The 19,038-nt window shown below is 44.7% G+C and overlaps 4 protein-coding genes across 4 annotated transcripts in view; all 4 read left to right on the top strand.

Moving 5' to 3' along the window:
• The first annotated feature begins 85 nt into the window (after positions 1–85).
• LOC134037344 (E3 ubiquitin-protein ligase TRIM21-like) lies at positions 86–2,081 on the top strand. Its single transcript, XM_062482554.1, has one exon. It carries the CDS (start codon positions 241–243, stop codon positions 1,870–1,872), a length of 1,632 nt encoding a protein of 543 aa, XP_062338538.1. The 5' UTR covers positions 86–240; the 3' UTR covers positions 1,873–2,081.
• Positions 2,082–8,043: 5,962 nt separating this feature from the next.
• Positions 8,044–14,321, top strand: LOC134038081 (zinc-binding protein A33-like). Its single transcript, XM_062483673.1, has 4 exons — positions 8,044–8,145; positions 12,428–12,656; positions 13,106–14,093; positions 14,187–14,321. The coding sequence occupies exons 2-4, from the start codon at positions 12,430–12,432 to the stop codon at positions 14,319–14,321; spliced, it is 1,350 nt and encodes a 449-aa protein (XP_062339657.1). The 5' UTR covers positions 8,044–8,145; positions 12,428–12,429.
• LOC134037481 (E3 ubiquitin-protein ligase TRIM39-like) overlaps positions 8,075–19,038 on the top strand; it is a 63,558-nt gene continuing 52,594 nt past the window's right edge. Inside the window, exon 1 of the mRNA XM_062482771.1 lies at positions 8,075–8,145. The gene's annotated coding sequence lies outside the window, so the exon portion shown is untranslated. The remainder of the gene's footprint in view (positions 8,146–19,038) is intronic.
• On the top strand, positions 8,340–10,362 carry LOC134037480 (E3 ubiquitin-protein ligase TRIM39-like). The gene has a single exon (XM_062482769.1). It carries the CDS (start codon positions 8,398–8,400, stop codon positions 10,027–10,029), a length of 1,632 nt encoding a protein of 543 aa, XP_062338753.1. The 5' UTR covers positions 8,340–8,397; the 3' UTR covers positions 10,030–10,362.

The raw sequence follows: 19,038 nt of genomic DNA, 5'->3' as shown, positions 1-19,038 counted from the left end.
ATGTTTTATTACTAATAGCATCTGCTTGCTGACTAAATGTATATACTAAACTATTTGTATAGGTTATTACTCTATTTGTGAAAATGCTTATACCTATTTGTACAATATACAGTTTGGTCTGTAAATAGTTCCACATAGCATTGATAAAAATGTTATATTTAGAGAAGATGAATTGTGGTGAACTAAAGGTGATTTCAGTCTATTTAGTTTCATAAGTTCACTCCTGGTCTTATTCTAGAAATGGCTTCCTGCAGCAGTCTCCTGTCTGAAGATCAGTTCCAGTGTTCTATCTGTCTGGATGTGTTCACTGATCCTGTCTCTATTCCATGTGGACACAACTTCTGCAAGGCCTGTATCACCAAGTACTGGGACAACTGTGACCTGTGTCAATGTCCCATGTGTAAAATGACTTTTGATAAGAGACCAGATCTCTATGTCAACACTTTCATCTCTGAGATGGCTGCTCAGTTCAGGAAGTCAGAGCCACTGAAGGCTGCCATCAGTCCAGACCTGAGTCCTACTAAACCTGAAGTATCATGTGACATCTGTACAGGTACCAAGCTCAAGGCCCTGAAGTCTTGTCTGGTGTGTCTGGCCTCTTACTGTGAGACTCACCTGGAGCCTCATCAGAGAGTTGCAGCCTTGAAGAAACACAAGCTGATCGACCCTGTGGAGAACCTGGAGGACAGGATGTGTCAGAAGCATGACAAACTGTTAGAACTCTTCTGTAGGAAAGACCAGACATTTGTTTGTGTCATGTGCATGAGAACAGATCACAAGACCCATGGCTCTATAACTTTAGAAGAGGCATATGAACAGAGGAAGACTAAGCTGGGACAAATGATGGCTGAGATGAACCAGATGATGGAAGAAAGATCTAGGAAGGTTCAAGAGTTTAAACTCTCAGTAGAGACCAGCAAGACAGATGCAGAGAGAGAGATAGCAGACAGTGTTCATGTTTTCACTGCTCTGGTGCGCTCCATTGAGAGAAGCCAGGCTGAGCTCATTGAGGTGATTGAGGAGAAGCAGAAAGCAGCAGAGAAACAGGCTGAAGGGTTGATTAAAGATCTGGAGCAGGAGATCACTGAGCTGAAGAGGAGAAGCACTGAGCTGGAGCAGCTCTCACACACTGAGGACCACCTCCACCTGCTCCAGAGCTTCCCATCCCTGAGCACCCCTCCACACACCAAGGACTGGTCTGAGATCAGTGTCCACAGTGGTCTGAGTGTGGGGGCAGTGAGGAGAGCTGTGTCTCAGCTGGAGGAGACACTCAATAAAGAGATGGAGAAGCTGCCTGGAGTCAAGCTGAAGAGGATTCAGCAGTATGCAGTGGATGTGACTCTGGACCCTGATACAGCACATCCTGATCTCATCCTGTCTGAGGATGGGAAACAAGTGAGAGATGGAGACATAGAGCAGGATCTCCCTGACAACCCAGAGAGGTTTGATCGTCGTGTCCGCGTCGTGGGAAAGCAGGGCTTCTCCTCAGGGAGGTTCTACTATGAGGTGCAGGTTGAGGGGAAGACTAAGTGGGATCTAGGAGTGGTCAGAGAGTCCATGAACAGGAAGGGGGAGATCCCACTGAGTCTTAACAATGGATACTGGACTGTATGGCTGAGGAATGGAGATCAGTATGAAGCTCTGGCTGACCCCCGTGTCCTCCTCTCCCTGAGACAGAAGCCCCAGAAGGTGGGGGTGTTTGTGGACTATGAGAAGGGTCTGGTCTCCTTTTATGATGTGGAGGCCAGGTCTCATATCTACTCTTTCACTCGCTGCACCTTCACTGAGAAACTCTATCCACACTTCGGTCCTGGTTTGATTCATGGAGGTAAAAACTCTGCCCCTCTGATCATCACTCCTGTCACACATTGAAAAACGAAGATGTGGAACTTCTGGAGTTCAAACGAAAATGTGATTACAAAATATTAATCTGAACACACTGAAAAAGAAGACGTGGTTTTGCCGCAGGGAAAGTGTCACTATGATTACAAAACAAATTCGGAATCAGATATTCTCTAGTCATAGTTTCATCTGATGGTTGATGTTATAAACAAGTGTAAGGTTATAAAATAAAAGATAAAGAAGCAAAAAACTGAATTTGTATTATATTTGTATAAATCATGAATGAATGACAGATTCAGGAATGTGTGTCATATATTTTACAGTAATCACAACCATTACATTAAAGTAAGTTATCCTTTATGTAACCCATCCTCTGCTTGTATAACACACCTCTTAACCCTTGTGCTGCCTTCGGGTCACATGACCCAAAGGTTCATAACGAACCATCGTTGTGTTTACCCAATTTTACCCAATTCAAAAACAAATACAAATTATTTTCTTTTAACTTTCGCAATGTGGGGGGTCTGAGACAGCCCAACGGTTAAAAGAAAAAGCTTCACTTTGTTTTTCTATGCGGTAAATTTGTCGCAATACGACGGTGGGTCACAATGACTGATGGGTCAGAATGACCCGAAGATAACACAAGGGTTAAACTAGGATGCATGTGTGTTCCCCACATCTGGTGTTGTCCTTCACTCTAGGTTCATCATAAGGTCAGAGGTCAGCAAGGTCAATCCTGGATCTACTGATCGTCCTCCTCTGTCCACTAGAGGGGACACATGTCAGGTCTTTGTTCTCAGTACCTCCATCTGGGTTGTCTCTTCCTCATCTCTTCTTCCTCTCTCTTTACTGTATTGATGGAGCTCTCTGACCTTGAAGATCAGAGAGTCTTGCTAAGACTCTCCTGCCTCCTTCTGTTCTCATTCAAATCTTACAGTCTGAAGTGAAATGTTCTCTTCTGTCAGCTGGTGAGAATTTGTATTTACTGTCACTCATTGTCACACAGACTCAGACATATATACACACACTTGTCACAGATTGCATTTCATATGGTACAATCAACACTTTCCTCGGGTGCTATTGCACAGGTGTAGCATGCAGCAATAGAATGCACTGTCGTGCACTGACAGATCTTTTATCAACAACAGGGCTCTTACCCAAAACTGAAAACTTATTCAAATACAATTTTAAATGGCAAAAGGACAGGATTAAACAGATTTACCAATTAATTTAATAGGCAAAAATGATATAGCTCCCAAAATTTCTGTTAATTTTTCAGACAATACCAATGACCCCTCCTAAAAAGTTTGTTGAACGTATTAATAAACTTTTCAGCTCTTTTATCTGGTCAAATAAGGTGCATAGACTGAGTAGAAAACTACTTCAGAATAATAGAAAAAAGGGAGGGCTAAATTTCCCAAACCTTGAGCTATATTACTATTCTGCTCAAGCCTATTATATTAATAAAATGATTAACAGATCAGAGGAGGTTACTTGGGTAAACATAGAGGATCATCAACTTACGGGCAAAAACCTGTTTATAGCCTTATTTACAAAGGGGAAGATTAAAAATGTCAGTTTTGTCTCAAATAGCACATTTAGAGCTTGGGAGAGAATTAAACATATTTTGGGTATGGAAATCATGGTTCCAAAGATCACATTTCTGTGGAATAACCACTGGGAGTCAGGTGGCTGAGCGGTTAGGGAATTGGGCTAGTAATCCGAAGGTTGCTGGTTCGATTCCCGGCTGTGCAAAATGACGTTGTGTCCTTGGGCAAGGCACTTCACCCTACTTGCCTCTAGGGGAATGTCCCTGTACTTACTGTAAGTCGCTCTGGATAAGAGTGTTTGCTAAATGACTAAATGTAATGTAACCCATCCATCATCATTCAAAAGCAGGATCTAAAGTGGAGATCATGGAGGAAAGGAATAACAACTATTGGGGATATTACTTCTGATACGAGCGTAAAGCCTTTCAAACAATTGGTAATATAATTCAATTTAACTAATAAGGAACTTTTTAGATACTTTCAACTGAACAGCTGGATAACAGATAACTTTGAACTGTTATCCAGCTCTTCAGATCCTCCAGTTATTCAGACTATTCTTGAATCCAGATGAAAACAAGAAATTAATAGGGAAAGTGTATAAACACCTTGAGGTACAGGAAAACAATTATTCATTACAAAAAATATATGAGGGTTGGAACAAAGATCTTAACTAGTGCTGTCAATTAAACGCGTTATTAACGGCGTTAAAGCAAACCCATTTTAACGGCGTAAATTTATTATCGCGAGATTAACGTTTTTTTTGGCCTAGCTAACTTTGTAGTTTTTTTCACATGCTGTTGCAACAACTACTGACGTTAGAAAAACTAAAGAGTAGTAGGCTAAAGTTACGTTTTGACTGGATGGCAAGCACAAGACGCTAAAATGGATGCCAATAAGATTCTGAATGGAAAGTGTAGCCTACTTTTAAAAAGTTGCCAAATGGTTCCATTGACAAGACCAAAGTGATCTGTGTGTTTTGTCGTTGTGAACTGAGCTATCATCGCAGCATGTCCAGTCTGAAATACCACTTAATGGCCAAGCACACAGCTGATGCGAATTCTCCGCCCCCTCGTCAAAGCCAGGTGATTGCAATCTTGTTTTCAATTTTAAAAAAACATTTGCGCTAAGACTAAGCAATCCGATCCACTTTTCCATGTTGATAAGAGCATTAAAATGAGAAAAAATAATGTGACAAAAAGACATCAAGGGACATTTAGAAAAGATAAAAATGTGCAATTAAATGCGATTAATCGCAAGTTAACTATGACATTAATGCGATTAAATATTTTAATCGTTTGACAGCACTAATCTTAACATAACTAACTCTGACAGTATATGGAAGGAATGTCTAAGTTGTAATGGTGGAAATTCAAGCGGCACTGTGTAGATCTGAGTAGTCAAGAGATGTGGGTTTATTACAATTTATTTTGCTTATACAGATCATGATTTAACAAAGTACTTTGTGATCAGTCATAACGAAGGAGGTGCTAGCCACAGGTCGTTCGCCAGAGTGATACAGAACAACCCCAAAACCCTACATTATATAAACTTTAGATCAAATGGTTCCTCTGAACTCTGTGATTGGTCCGCACTGCTCAGTGACAGTGACTTCATATCAAGTTCCCACGGTTCTTTAATGTGGCCTCTCTCCCCAAACCAGTAGATAGTAAAACCACAGGAGTTCAGCAGTCAAATGGTCAACTGTCCTTTGTGTGGGCACTTCAAACAAGTATTTGATTAACCCCACCCAATGCAACAGGAAGGGTCAGAGCAGCAGATCACAATAACAATACAGTTGAATCCACATTGTCTCCAGACCAGCTGTCTCTTCCTCCCCAGGTGTCATAAACTGCAAATGGCATCTCTACCAAATGGAGTTGACTCTTAATCAACTTTAGACTTCCGTTAAAACACATTCCTCATGTATGAAACACACACATTATAACTGTATTCCAAAATGTCCACGACAAAGTACAACCAACACGATCACCACCAATGAAAATCTGCGGCTCATACAATACAAGCTCATGACAAGAATATATTACACAAGATCAAAAATAAATACATTTGATGCCTCTTGTTTCCCCTGTTTGTGTCAAATGTGGCATATACAAGGAAACAATTATACATGCCTTCTGGGAATGTGAGAAGGTCCGCAAGGGATGGTTAGAGATTCAAAAATGGATGACCACTACTTGTAGAATCAAATTACACATACAGTAGAAACACAACCAGGAGCTACCTAATGAGAAGCTCCATTGAGAGCCAGCTGGTGTTCTGTGTTCCCTATGGGCTGCAGGGTAGGAGGCTGGGGTCATGCTGAGTGGTGTTGGGGTCAGGTCAATAGACACACGGAGAGAGCGAGAGAGAGAGAGAAAGAGAGAGAGAGAGACAAAGACAGAGAGAGATAGAGAGGAGAAGACACGACACAACACACACACCTTCAACAGGAGTTCAGCCAATGAGTCAGTGATGATGTGCCATGCCCCGTCCTTACTGTTGGGGTGTGGGTAGGAGAGGTCAAAGGTGAAGGGTCAAGATCAGGGGTCATTATGTAATTCAGTAACACACAAAGACCTCGGTCAGACTCAGTTCATTCAGTCAGTCAAAATGCAACACTCAAGTTTACTTGTCATGTCAGGCATTCAACACTAGATGTCCCCCTACATCAGCACATACAGTATTCTCTCTACACTTGTAAAGTTCCAATGACCAAGTTTAGTTCTGCGTGGAACATGAATCAGAATCGTGTTTAATCGCCAAGTAAGTGGTCACAAACAAGGAATTTACTTTGGTGGGCAGGTACATACAGTAAACATTTAAACATAATGAACAACATAAAAATGTAGAAAATGTACAACAAAATAAAATAAAATACTGGCAGAGCTGTACAATATAATATAAAATACAATAAATGAAATAATATAGAATATAAATAATACTGAATGTGTAGAGTATATGAGGTAAAGTGACAGTGTCAGTGTCAGTTTGGGGCCTTGTTACAGTAACAAGGCTAGTAGCAGAAGGAAAGAAACTGTTCTTGTGGTGTGAGGTTTTGGTCCTGATGGACCGCAGCCTTCTGCCGGAGGGGAGTGGTTGAAACAGAGTGTGTCCAGGGTGGGAGGAATCGGCCACAATCTTCCTCGCTTGCCTCAGGCTCCTCGAGTGACTCGAGTGAAGTCATGATTGGGTATTACACTGGACAAGCTGCTACGTATCTTGGTAACAACACATAGACTGTAACATGGGAATAGGTCTTACCAGGATGAGAACATGCTCTGTGTGTGTCAGACTGAGGTAGAGAGAGAGGTAGAGAGAGAGAGGAGGGGTGAGAGAGAGTGTGATCAACAGCAGTTTATTACAGGAACATGTTTTAAATAGTAAATACACTAATATTGAAACCTGAGGCAAAGGAACATTGTCTCTTGCTTGGCAAGGGAGAGAGAACAAACAAGCAGCTCCAGTAGCAGGAGAGAGAGAGGAGGGAACTACACCTGCTGATGTGTCACCTCTGTGTGGTCCTCCATGACAGTCAGTATAGTATCAATGGTGCTGAGGATGACCAGGACCATGGGCTTGAGTCATTTTCGGGCCCTACCTTCTATACATGACTTTAAATAGAAAAAAAATGATACATACACAAGCTATGTATTAGAGCTACACGATTCTGGATAAATTGAAAATAAAATAGAGATCATGATTCTGAACAAACAACTAAACAAAATAACATAATTTATATTAATTGCTGAAGTCTATTTAAAATGTTTAATTAATCTGAATAATTCAAAAAACTTGCTTTGAATGAATTATTCAATAACTCACTCAAATACTTCACTTGTTTCATGGATGCAAAACAAAAACAATTTTTAACAGTCATTATACCAAGGTCTGGGTGAATACTCGATTGTGATTGGCTGCAGGGGTGTCCATTATCAGGTGATAATGTACACCTACTAAGTAGTTCCAGGCCAGCAAACTGTCTAATCACCGTTCTAAATTATTTCGCTGGCTACATAGTACAAGCCTGTACAAAGTGTCTGAAATAAGTGACCATAACAACAGGGACGCAGTCAAAGCCTGTGTTTACAATTTTGAAAGACTTAAACAAGCTAACATGTAATTACAACAATGAGTGACTTCAATATTTCTTTTAACCTATTTGAACAATTTTACTTTTCTGAATTTACTGTGTCAGTGTCACGTAACCACTCATCTCACATCCCATTGCTATTCACCTCGCTAGTCAATCTAGCCTACTTCAGACAGGCTGCAACACGCATATTGTGCTGTTGCTGCCACCCTCCACCATCCCCAGCTCCTCCATACTGTCTTCTGTATCATCACTACAGGATGTTGTTAATGCTCTGTGAAGCCTTTTGACTTTGCTTGATAAAAAGTCTAAAACACTAAGTTTGATGTGCTAAGATTGTGCTATGCTAGCTGCTTCAAGGCAGGAAGTTTTCCTACACACTATTGTTCTTTCTTTCTATCTCTCTAAATCTCTCCCACTCATTTACTTCAGAGTAATAAAACCCTTCCTGTCAGCTGACTTGCTAGATAGTATTTAGTCATGAAAGGGTTAACTTTGTTCAAGACAGAGGACTGGGAGGAGGAGGAGCCTCTTATTGTTATATCACTGAATTGAAACCTAAGAGATTCTAAACTCAGGAAACACGTTCTATTTAGTTTAGGTAGAGAGTGATTTGGTTATTTTACAAACAGAGATCATAGAAAACAACATAAGTACCAACAGGTGAGAACAGACAATCAATCAGGTGTATCCAATGATGATGTGGCTTGTAAAATACAGACTGTTGCTTGACTCTGATTTCTGAAAGACTATAGAAATATGCTCTTCTATATGCAGTATTTCTATGTTGTACTATTTCGGTCTATGCTATTCCTTCATTAATGAAAGTACATTTTCAACAATATACCATTATAGTTTTGTTCATGAGTTCATAGGGTCACGATTCATAATTTAACTTCTGGTCTTATTCTAGAAATGGCTTCCTGCAGTAGTCTCTTGTCTGAAGATCAGTTCCAGTGTACTATTTGTCTGGATATGTTCACTGATCCTGTCACTATTCTATGTGGACACAACTTCTGCAAAGCCTGTATCACCAAGTACTGGGACAACTGTGACCTGTGTCAATGTCCCATGTGTAAAATGACTTTTGATAAGAGACCAGATCTTTATGTCAACACTTTCATCTCTGAGATGGCTGCTCAGTTCAGGAAGTCAGAGCCACCGAAGGCTACCATCAGTCCAGACCTGCGTCCTGCTAAACCTGAAGTGTCATGTGACATCTGTACAGGTACCAAGCTCAAGGCCCTGAAGTCCTGTCTGGTGTGTCTGGCCTCTTACTGTGAGACTCACCTGGAGCCTCATCAGAGAGTTGCAACCTTGAAGAAACACAAGCTGATCGACCCTGTGGAGAACCTGGAGGACAGGATGTGTCAGAAGCATGAGAGACCCCTGGAGCTGTTCTGTAAGACTGACCAGACGTGTGTGTGTTTCATGTGCACGAGAACAGACCATAAGACCCATGACACTGTCACTTTAGAGGACGAGTTCAGACCAAAAAAGCAGGATCTGGTGAAGATGATGGCTGAGATGAAGCTAATGATGGAAGAAAGATCTAGGAAGGTTCAGGAGATCAAACTCTCAGTAGAGACCAGCAAGACAGATGCAGAGAGAGAGATATCAGACAGTGTTAAGGTCATCACTGCCCTGGTGCGCTCCATTGAGAGAAGCCAGGCTGAGATCATTGAGGTGATTGAGGAGAAGCAGAAAGCAGCAGAGAAACAGGCTGAAGGGTTGATTCAAGATCTGGAGCAGGAGATCACTGAGCTGAAGAGGAGAAGCACTGAGCTGGAGCAGCTCTCACACACTGAGGACCACCTCCACCTGCTCCAGAGCTTCCCATCCCTGAGCACCCCTCCACACACCAAGGACTGGTCTGAGATCAGTATCCACAGTGGTCTGAGTGTGGGGGCAGTGAGGAGAGCTGTGTCTCAGCTGGAGGAGACACTCAATGAAGAGATGGAAAAGCTGCCTGAAGTCAAGCTGAAGAGGATTCAGCAGTATGCAGTGGATGTGACTCTGGACCCTGATACAGCACATCCCCATCTCACCCTGTCTGAGGATGGGAAACAAGTGAGAGATGGAGACATAAAGCAGGATCTCCCTGACAATCCAGAGAGGTTTGATCATTGTTCCTGTGTGCTGGGAAAGCAGGGCTTCTCCTCAGGGAGGTTCTACTATGAGGTGCAGGTTGAGGGGAAGACTGAGTGGGTTCTGGGAGTGGCCAGAGAGTCCATCAACAGGAAGAGGATGATCACAGCGAGTCCTGACAATGGATACTGGACTGTATGGCTGAGGTATGGAGATGAGTATAAGGCTCTGGCTGTCCCCCGTGTCCTCCTCTCCCTGAGACAGAAGCCCCAGAAGGTGGGGGTGTTTGTGGACTATGAGGATGGTCTGGTCTCCTTTTATGATGTGGAGGCCAGGTCTCATATTTACTCTTTCACTGGCTGCACCTTCATTGAGAAACTCCATCCAGTCTTCAGTCCTGACATGAATGATGGAGGTAAAAACTCTGCCCCTCTGATCATCACTCCTGTCACACACTGAAAACGAAGATGTGGACATTCTGGAGTTCAAAAGAAAAAATTTGATCACAAATTATTAATCTGAACGAAGCAGTTATGGGTTTGCTCTGTTAACAGAGGCAGTGTGCCCCTGGTGGCTCAATGGGTAGAGTGTGTCCCATAGACTAAGTCCTTGATTCATGGACTGGTCCAGCCTGGACCATTTCCTGCTTTTCTGTCTTTATTACTACCTTTCCTGTCAAACTTTCAGTCTGTATCAAATCAAGGCAAAAATCAGGTAAAAAATAATCTTAAAACAATAAATATTATACAGTCTCTAGTAATGTGTTTTTGGTTTTTATGTTTCACCAAAATGTACCAGTGAATTAATACAATAAACTGCAGTAAAATAATATCAAACCACATTCAATCCTTTAAAAATCCTTCGATTTTATACACTACCACAATCTGTGAAAATCACGAATCACCTATGAGAATGTTTCTTTAGTTTAGAAAACCTCCATCACAGATGTCCCCCTAGATCAACACATTTACAGTATTATGTACACTTGTTAACTGTAGTTCTCAGTGGAACACAAATCATGTCAAATGATTGGGTATTACACTGGACAAGCTGCTGTCTTGGTAACAACACATTGACTGTAACATGGGAATAGGTATTACCAGGATGAAAAAAATGCTCTGTGTGTGTGACACCTCAGATCAGGCTCCAGGTGGTCCAGTCACTGGTTTGATCTCACCTGGAGTTCTGCCCAGTCACATGGTCAGCAGCAGCAAGGAGAGATCTCAACAAGCTGCAGTTGACTCAAACCAGGCTGCTAGATCAATGCTGGAGTGTTCATTTCACTGTCAAACATCCACCTTCATTTCTGACTAATAAAGACAATGCTTGTATGGTAGCTGACTTCATGTTACATCATGTGTGTGTGTACACTTCATGTGTGCATCATTGTGTGATAGACCTTAGAGAATGAATGAGTAAATGTGTGCTCTGTATATGACAAAGAGGGGAACATCCAGTCAGGGGAGGATTGTATGGAGGTCAGACTCTCCAGTTGTCTATGAGTGATGTACAGGGTGATTGACAGCTTTGCCTGCTCAGTGTTGACTGTTGTTGACTGAAGGAGAGTGAGGTACAGAGTCTTGGTGTGATGTTGATGCTGGTATAGTCCTGGTTTAGTGATGCACAGTCCTGCAGTACAGGGTTCAGGTGGGGTTCAGGCACCAGTTGTATTGTAGGAAACATTACAGGTGCAAAGACCATTAAGGTTAATGTGGTGCCTCATTATGTAGATAATATACACATGCTTACTCTAAACCCATAAATACACACCATACACAGGCATACACATGCTTATATTCATCACATATACAATGTACATTCACCACCATCTCTCTGTTTGACATTCTTCCCTGCTCTCTATTTTAATTTGTCTGTCTCTCTGTCTCTCTGTCTCTCTGTCTCTCTCTCTCTCTCTCTCTCTCTGTTTCTCTTCATTTCAAGCTATCTCTTGGTAGCATGTTTCATTTATCAGTACAAACAAGTAAAGGAAGTCTAGTATCTAGTAGTTGTGTTGAGGTCAGGGTTATTTTATCTCTTCTTCTTCTCCTGCCAGGATCTCTCCAGTGTTCCCCAGCATGAGCTGTTACTCCTGGACAGGAATCCTACACATTAGTCCTGATCACCATGGAAAAGTGCTGCTGGGGTTTACAGTCTTCTATACGGTTACTGTAGGTTACAGCAAGGAGTAAGACACTAATGATATTAGGAATGTCCCAGTATCGTTCTATTGCTCTCTGCTATTTAGCTCTTCTATCAATGAGCAGGTTTTGTGTTAGAAACATAGTTAGAGGGACCAGAAATATCTGATTTGCAGTAGCTTTGAAGTAATAAAAGTCGTCCAGTTCAGCTGACTTGTTTGAGAGAAGTCAGCGATAAAGGGTTCACCTTTGTTCAGGGCAGGACTGGGAGGGGAAAAGCCTCTTATCATTCTTTCACGGAAACGAAACGTAAGTGATTCCAGTGTCAGAATTGGATCTACTTAGTTTAGTTTGAGAGTGTTTAAGTTGTTTTCTACTCAGAGATCAGAAAAACTGAGCAACATAAGTACCAACCGGTGAGAACAGAGATTCAATCTGACCTGTTTCATTTAAACTCATGTGTATAACAATGTTTCACGTAATGTTTCAATACTAAGAGCGTCTGCTTGATGACTAGATGTATATACTAAACTATTTGTATAGGTTATTACTCTATTTGTGAAAGTGCTTATACCTATTTGTACAATATACAGTTTTGTTTGTAAATAGTTCCACATAGCATTGATAAAAATGTTACATTTAGAGAAGATGAATTGTGGTGAACTAAAGGTGATTTCAGTCTATTTAGTTTCATAAGTTCACTCCGGGTCTTATTCTAGAAATGGCTTCCTGCAGCAGTCTCCTGTCTGAAGATCAGTTCCAGTGTTCTATCTGTCTGGATGTGTTCACTGATACTGTCACTATTCCATGTGGACACAACTTCTGCAAGGCCTGTATCACCAAGTACTGGGACAACAGTGGCCTGTGTCAATGTCCTATGTGTAAAATGACTTTTGATAAGAGACCAGATCTCTTTGTCAACACTTTCATCTCTGAGATGGCTGCTCAGTTCAGGAAGTCAGAGCCACTGAAAGCTACCATCAGTCCAGACCTGCGTTCTACTAAACCTGAAGTGTCATGTGACTACTGTACAGGTACCAAGCTCAAGGCCCTGAAGTCCTGTCTGGTGTGTCTGGCCTCTTACTGTGAGACTCACCTGGAGACTCATCAGAGAGTTGCAACCTTGAAGAAACACAAGCTGATCGACCCTGTGGAGAACCTGGAGGACAGGATGTGTCAGAAGCATGAGAGACACCTGACCAGACGTGTGTGTGTCGGTTCTGCACTGAGAAAGACCACGAGACCCATGACACTGTCACTTTAGAGGATGAGTACACATCAGGATTAACACACATAAAGGATTATCTGGTGAAGATGATGGCTGAGAAGAAGCAGATGATTGAAGAAAGATCTATGAAGGTTCAGGAGATCAAACTCTCAGTAGAAACCAGCAAGAGAGAAGCAGAGAGAGAGTTAGCAGACAATGTTCAGGTCTTCACTGCTCTGGTGCGTTCTATTGAGAGAAGCCAGGCTGAGCTCATTGAGGTGATTGAGGAGAAGCAGAAAGCAGCAGAGAAACAAGCTGAAGGGCTGATTAAAGATCTGGAGCAGGAGATCACTGAGCTGAAGAGGAGAAGCACTGAGCTGGAGCAGCTCTCACACACTGAGGACCACCTTCACCTGCTCCAGAGCTTCCCATCCCTGAGCAACCCTCCACACACCAAGGACTGGCCTGAGATCAGTGTCCACAGTGGTCTGAGTGTGGTGGTAGTGAGGAGAGCCGTGTCTCAGCTGGAGGAGACACTCAATGAAGAGATGGAAAAGCTGCCTGAAGTCAAGCTGAAGAGGATTCAGCAGTATGCAGTGGATGTGACTCTGGACCCTGATACAGCACATCGAAAACTCATCCTGTCTGAGGATGGGAAACAAGTGAGAAATGGAGACAAAAAGCAGGATCTCCCTGACAACCCAGAGAGGTTTGATTATTTTGGCAATGTCCTGGGAAAGCAGGGCTTCTCCTCAGGGAGGTTCTACTATGAGGTGCAGGTTGAGGGGAAGACTGACTGGATTCTGGGATTGGTCAGAGAGTCCATCAACAGGAAGGAGACAACCACACTGAGTCCTGAGGATGGATACTGGACTGTGAGTCTGATGAATGGAGATGAGTACAGGGCTCTGGCTGACCCCTATGTCCTCCTTTCCCTGAGACAGAAGCCCCAGAAGGTGGGGGTGTTTGTGGACTATGAGGAGGGTCTGGTCTCCTTTTATGGTGTGGAGGCCAGGTCTCATATCTACTCTTTCACTGGCTGCACCTTCACTGAGAAACTCTATCCAGTCTTCAATCCCTGTAGGAATGATGGAGGTAAAAACTCTGCCCCTCTGATCATCACAACATCAAACATAAATCTAGAATCAAACAACATACATTTCAATCAGGAAAGACCAGTGAATGAGCGAAGTTATTGTTTATTGTACAAATGATAAGACATGATTTAGAATGACACAGTGTTTGGTGCTTACACCGTATGGGGAGATCAGGTGACCAATGGTTGTCTGCAGCATGAAGAGAGATCCCCCATGGAGTCCAGACACTGGTGTCGGGGGCTGACGACCCAGCCAGACAACAAGCAGAAGAGGCAGACAGGAGACGAAGTCAAGAAGACCAGGTTGTGACGGGGAGGTGGAGGGTCACGCACAATGGTAGCATGGACGAACGTAGGCAGGGAGAGAAACATATTTAAAGGCTCGGCAGCAGTACGATAGGCTAGAGGAGAAGGCTTGTCTCAGAGCTATTGGAGAGAAGTGAGCGGCTGATTGAACAGCTGAAACCCTGGTGACAGCCCAGGCTTTGAGGTAGAGGAAAAGGAGAGAGCACGGATAGTGGGGGGAGTGTGTAGAGAGACAGAATGCTCTTACTAACTGAACGTGTGTTAAGCTTCATTATTCCAATGTATATGTGTAATATTAATCACTCTGAAATGGATTTGAAATATAGTAAAATAATAAAATGAAAGGTAACCTACGTACACATCATATGTTTCTTGGTACAGTTAGTAAAATGCCTGTTGCAGAGAAGGACAATGGAATGAAATGACCAAAGTTAATAATAAAGGAACATAGAACATAAAACACTTGCAGTGATGACCATTTTTCTATTCTAAGTTTGTTTGTCTCATTTGGTACAACTTCTGACAAAGATCCTGAAGTGGCGAAATTGTCTCATAGTCACACAGCGACAGAACTGCACAAGACAAACCTTGTAAATCATTAGTTTAACTGCGCTGTTGTCAGATCTCTAGAGCACAGGCAGCACAAATGACTAAAGTGTCTCACCTCTTTACGGTCCTCCATGACAGTCTTTGGAGCATCAATGGTACTGAAGATGCCTTTTAATATTTCAGCCTTCTCACACACTAACACACACACACACACATAAAAGATTTAACATTTTCAACAGCAGGAATTCTTACAACAAGCTAGTGATGTGACGGGACCCGTCCTTTCTGCTGGGGTCAGGGTGGCAGAGGTCAAACGTGAAGGACAATCCAACACTCAGCAGAGGTTACTTGTCATGTTAGGTATTCACCACTTGATGTCCCCCTAGATCAACACATTTACAGTAATCTGTACACTTATAAACTGTGTAGTTTTTAGTGGAAAGTCAAATGATTGGGTATTATACTGGACAAGCTGCTTTCTTGGTGTGATGTTGAGGCTGGTTTAGTGATGTACATTCCTGCAGTACAGAGTACAGGGTTCAGGTGGAGTTCAGGCACCAGTTGTATATGTAAACATTATAACCATTGAGGTTAACGTGGTGCTTCATTATGTAGATAATATACACATGCTCACTGTTAACCCATAAATACACACTATACACAGGCATGCGCATACTTATATTCATAACATATACAATGTGCATTCACCACCATCTCTTTGTTTGACATTCCTCTCTCTCTCTCTCTCTCTGTAGCATGTTTCATTCATCATTACAAACAAGTAGAGGAAGTCAAGTATCTAGTAGTTGTGTTTAAGGTCGAGGTCATTTCATGTCTTCTTCTTCCTCTCCTGCCAGGATCTCTCCAGTGTTCATCAGCATGAGGTGTTACTCCTGGACAGGAATCCTACACATTAGTCCTGGTCACCATGGAGAACTGCTGCTGGGGTTTACAGTCTTCTATACGGTTACTGTAGGTTACAGCAAGCAGTTAGACACTTATGATATTAGGAATGTCCCAGTATTGTTCTATTGCTCTCTGCTATTTAGCTCTCTACCAATGAGCAGGTTTTGTGTTAGAAACATAGTTAGAGGGACCAGCTGAAATATCTGATTTGCAGCTTTGAAGTTATAAAAACCCTCCAGTTCAGCCTACTACTCTTTAGGCCGCAATATTCTTCTGCGTCTCCGTTTAGAGACTAGAATTCTTCCACAGCAGCGTCAGGAGAAAGTGCCAAGTCAGAAATGATGTTTGCTGGTGATTATATAAGTTTGGCACATTGTTGTTGTTTTAGTCATATATGTTTTAGGAACATATATAGGCTGAAGGACATAATATATATATATATTATGTCCTTCAGGGACAATTATCCCTTTAAACTTACCAGTGTTTGGTTGGTTATGGCACTTTTTCCTTTGTTAGTTTGTGTATTGTAATTTTTGCCCAGTTGTGTTCTATATATTAAGGCCACAAATACACTGATTCCAATACAATGATTTCCACAACAATTTCCAATTCACGAGTTCAGTAATCACACTGTAGATTGAATAGATAGCTTTTATTGAAGCAGAGCTGGTAGCAGAGCCAAGCCCGATGGTGGAAGAGGCCGGTAGTAGAGCCGGGCCTGGTGTCCGGGCATGGACTCGGGGTGTGGCGGAGAGCCCTAATGGGTCACGGCCGAGCAGCAGCTCAAGCAGATCCCCAAAAGGAACAGACTCACCTACGGGCTGCAGCGAGGCTGATGCAAGCCTGACTGTGGTGACGGTCGGGGATGTTGGTCCTGACGTATGAGCGGTATGCCTGGGGAGGACCAGTGACCCAGGAGCTGGATGGTGTGGTCAGCAACGCCCTGGCTGGAAGCAGAGGAGACCGTACCGATCCTGAATGAATGTGCGGAATAGTGTGAAGGGTCAATACCCGATTTGGCGAGGATGATGGTGGAACCAGAAGCGGGAGGTGACATGTCCTGATTCCGTGAGGAATGGTGGGCTGGAGGGGAGGGCATGGCTTTTTGGTTTGGAGAGAGCCAGATTATCCAGGGACTCATAGGGGCTGAGGGGAGAGTTAAGGCAGAAGAGGAAGATCGGAACAGCTGGCCTGTTCTGATTTGCTGCGTTTTAGGGTGAAGATGAATTTGTCTGGGGAATGTAGCGTGATGCCAGAGACGCATGGGTGAGCGTAGGGGTTGAAGGTGGACGTGAACTCAAGCACCTCAGGGAGCCAAAGAAGGCCAGGAGGAGCATGGCCTCTTGGGTGGAATCGGTGGAAGGGGAGGAGTAGCCAGTGCGCGGTGTGTATGCAGGCGGCTAGCAGGTCGGCAGTGAGGGGGAGCCGTGCAGAGGGAGAGCAACTTGCAGAAGAAGTTGATGAAGCCGATGCTGCCAAGGTACAGGATAGTGGAAGTGCGGATGGAGAGGTGTATGTGTGCGTGGAATGAAGCTTGGAGGATGGCCTCTTGGGTGTGGAGTGAAGGTTGTGGAGGGGTGCCATCATGGGAAGATGGTACAGGAAAACGGAGGATCCGGAAATAGGAAGTGGTCCGTCTCTTGTGCCAAGAGGCAGTTTCTGGATGGAGAGACGGGAGGGGGAGTTAGTGTAATAGCGAGGAGGGGCTGGTAGAGAACAGAGCCTGATGTGGTTGGTGTAGGCGGTTGGTGGAGGCTGGTAGCAGGCCAAGCCTGATGGTGGAGGAAGCTGGTAGCAGAGCCGAACATGATGCAGTGTGGTAGAGGCTGGTAGCAGAGCCAGGCCCGATGCAGTGAGGTAGAGGCTGGTAGCAGAGCCAAGCCCGATGCAATGTGGTAGAGGCTGGTAGCAGAGCCGAGCCCGATGCAGTGAGGTAGAGGCTGGTAGCAGAGCCAAGCCTAATGCAGTGTGGAGGCTGGTAGCAGAGCCAAGCCTGTTGTGGTTCATCAAGGCTGGTAGCAGAGCCAAGCCTGTTGCGGTTCATAAAGGCTGGTAGCAGAGCCAAGCCTGATGCAGTGTGGTAGAGGCTGGAAGCAGAGCCAAGCCTGATGCAGTGTAGAGGCTGGTAGCAGAGCCAAGCCTGATGCGGTGTGGTAGAGGCTGGTAGCAGAGCCGAGCCCAATGCAGTGAGGTAGAGGCTGGTAGCAGAGCCAAGCCTAATGCAGTGTGGAGGCTGGTAGCAGAGCCAAGCCTGTTGTGGTTCATAAAGGCTGGTAGCAGAGCCAAGCCTGTTGCGGTTCATAAAGGCTGGTAGCAGAGCCAAGCCTGATGCAGTGTGGTAGAGGCTGGTAGCAGAGCCAAACCTAATGCGGTGTGAAGGAGGCTGGTAGCGGAACCAAGCCTGTTGTGGTTTGTGGAGGCTGGTAGCAGAGTCAAGCCTGAGGCTGGTAGCAGAGCCAAGCCTGAGGCCGGTAGCAGAGCCAAGCCTAATTCAGTGTGGTGGAGGCCGGTAGCAGAGCCGAGCCTAATGCAGTGTGGTGTAGGCTGGTAGCGGAGCCATGCCTGATGTGGTTGGTGGAGGCTGGTAGCAGAGCCAAGCCTGATGCAGTGTGGGGGCCTTGCGCCAGTGGAGATGAAGGGGGGCCGATAGTGAGGAAGTCGTCCAGGAGATGGAGGAGGAGGGGACTCATTGAGGAGGATCCAGCGGAGTGCTTCAAGAAACACAGCCTGCTTTTGCATCCAATGCCAGGCGGACAGCAAGCAGTTTGAGTCCTGCCAGTGAACCCCAAGAAAACCCAGAAAGGCGGGTGGATGGGAGGGCCTCGAACGCGGTCCCAAGGCCCGCAGGCCGGCTGGGTCGAGGGAGCAGGAGGAGCGAGGGTGGGCCCCCTGCAGAAGAGCATGCACGGAGGCTCCGGCAGGCAGACAAAGAGCAGCCATCGAAATCGCGACGGACCACCAGGGTCAGTGCCCGCGGGTCCGGACAGGAGGGGCTGCAGGGAGGGGCAGGGGAAGGAGGGCCGGAGGAGGCGAAAGGGGGCCAGGCAGGAGCCAGGGGCCGGGACCGAACACCCCAGGGCCAGACGGGAAGGGAGATGGCCACCCGGAGGGAGGCAGACACGGGGGGGGGGGGGGGGGAGGCCCGGAGGCAGAGGGGTCCACGGAGCGGGCAGCGCCGCAAAGGCAGGGGTGACAGGGCCCCGTCAGGAAAGGCAGCAGCCGGGGCGGGCAGGATGGCCGGAGCGGAGCCACCTGCAGGAGGGAAG

This window comes from Osmerus eperlanus, chromosome 17 (genome assembly GCF_963692335.1).
Source record: "Osmerus eperlanus chromosome 17, fOsmEpe2.1, whole genome shotgun sequence".
NCBI classification, from domain to species: Eukaryota; Metazoa; Chordata; class Actinopteri; order Osmeriformes; family Osmeridae; genus Osmerus; species Osmerus eperlanus.
The sequence above is the reverse complement of the archived record's forward strand: the minus strand, read 5'-3'. Positions and strand labels throughout refer to the sequence as shown.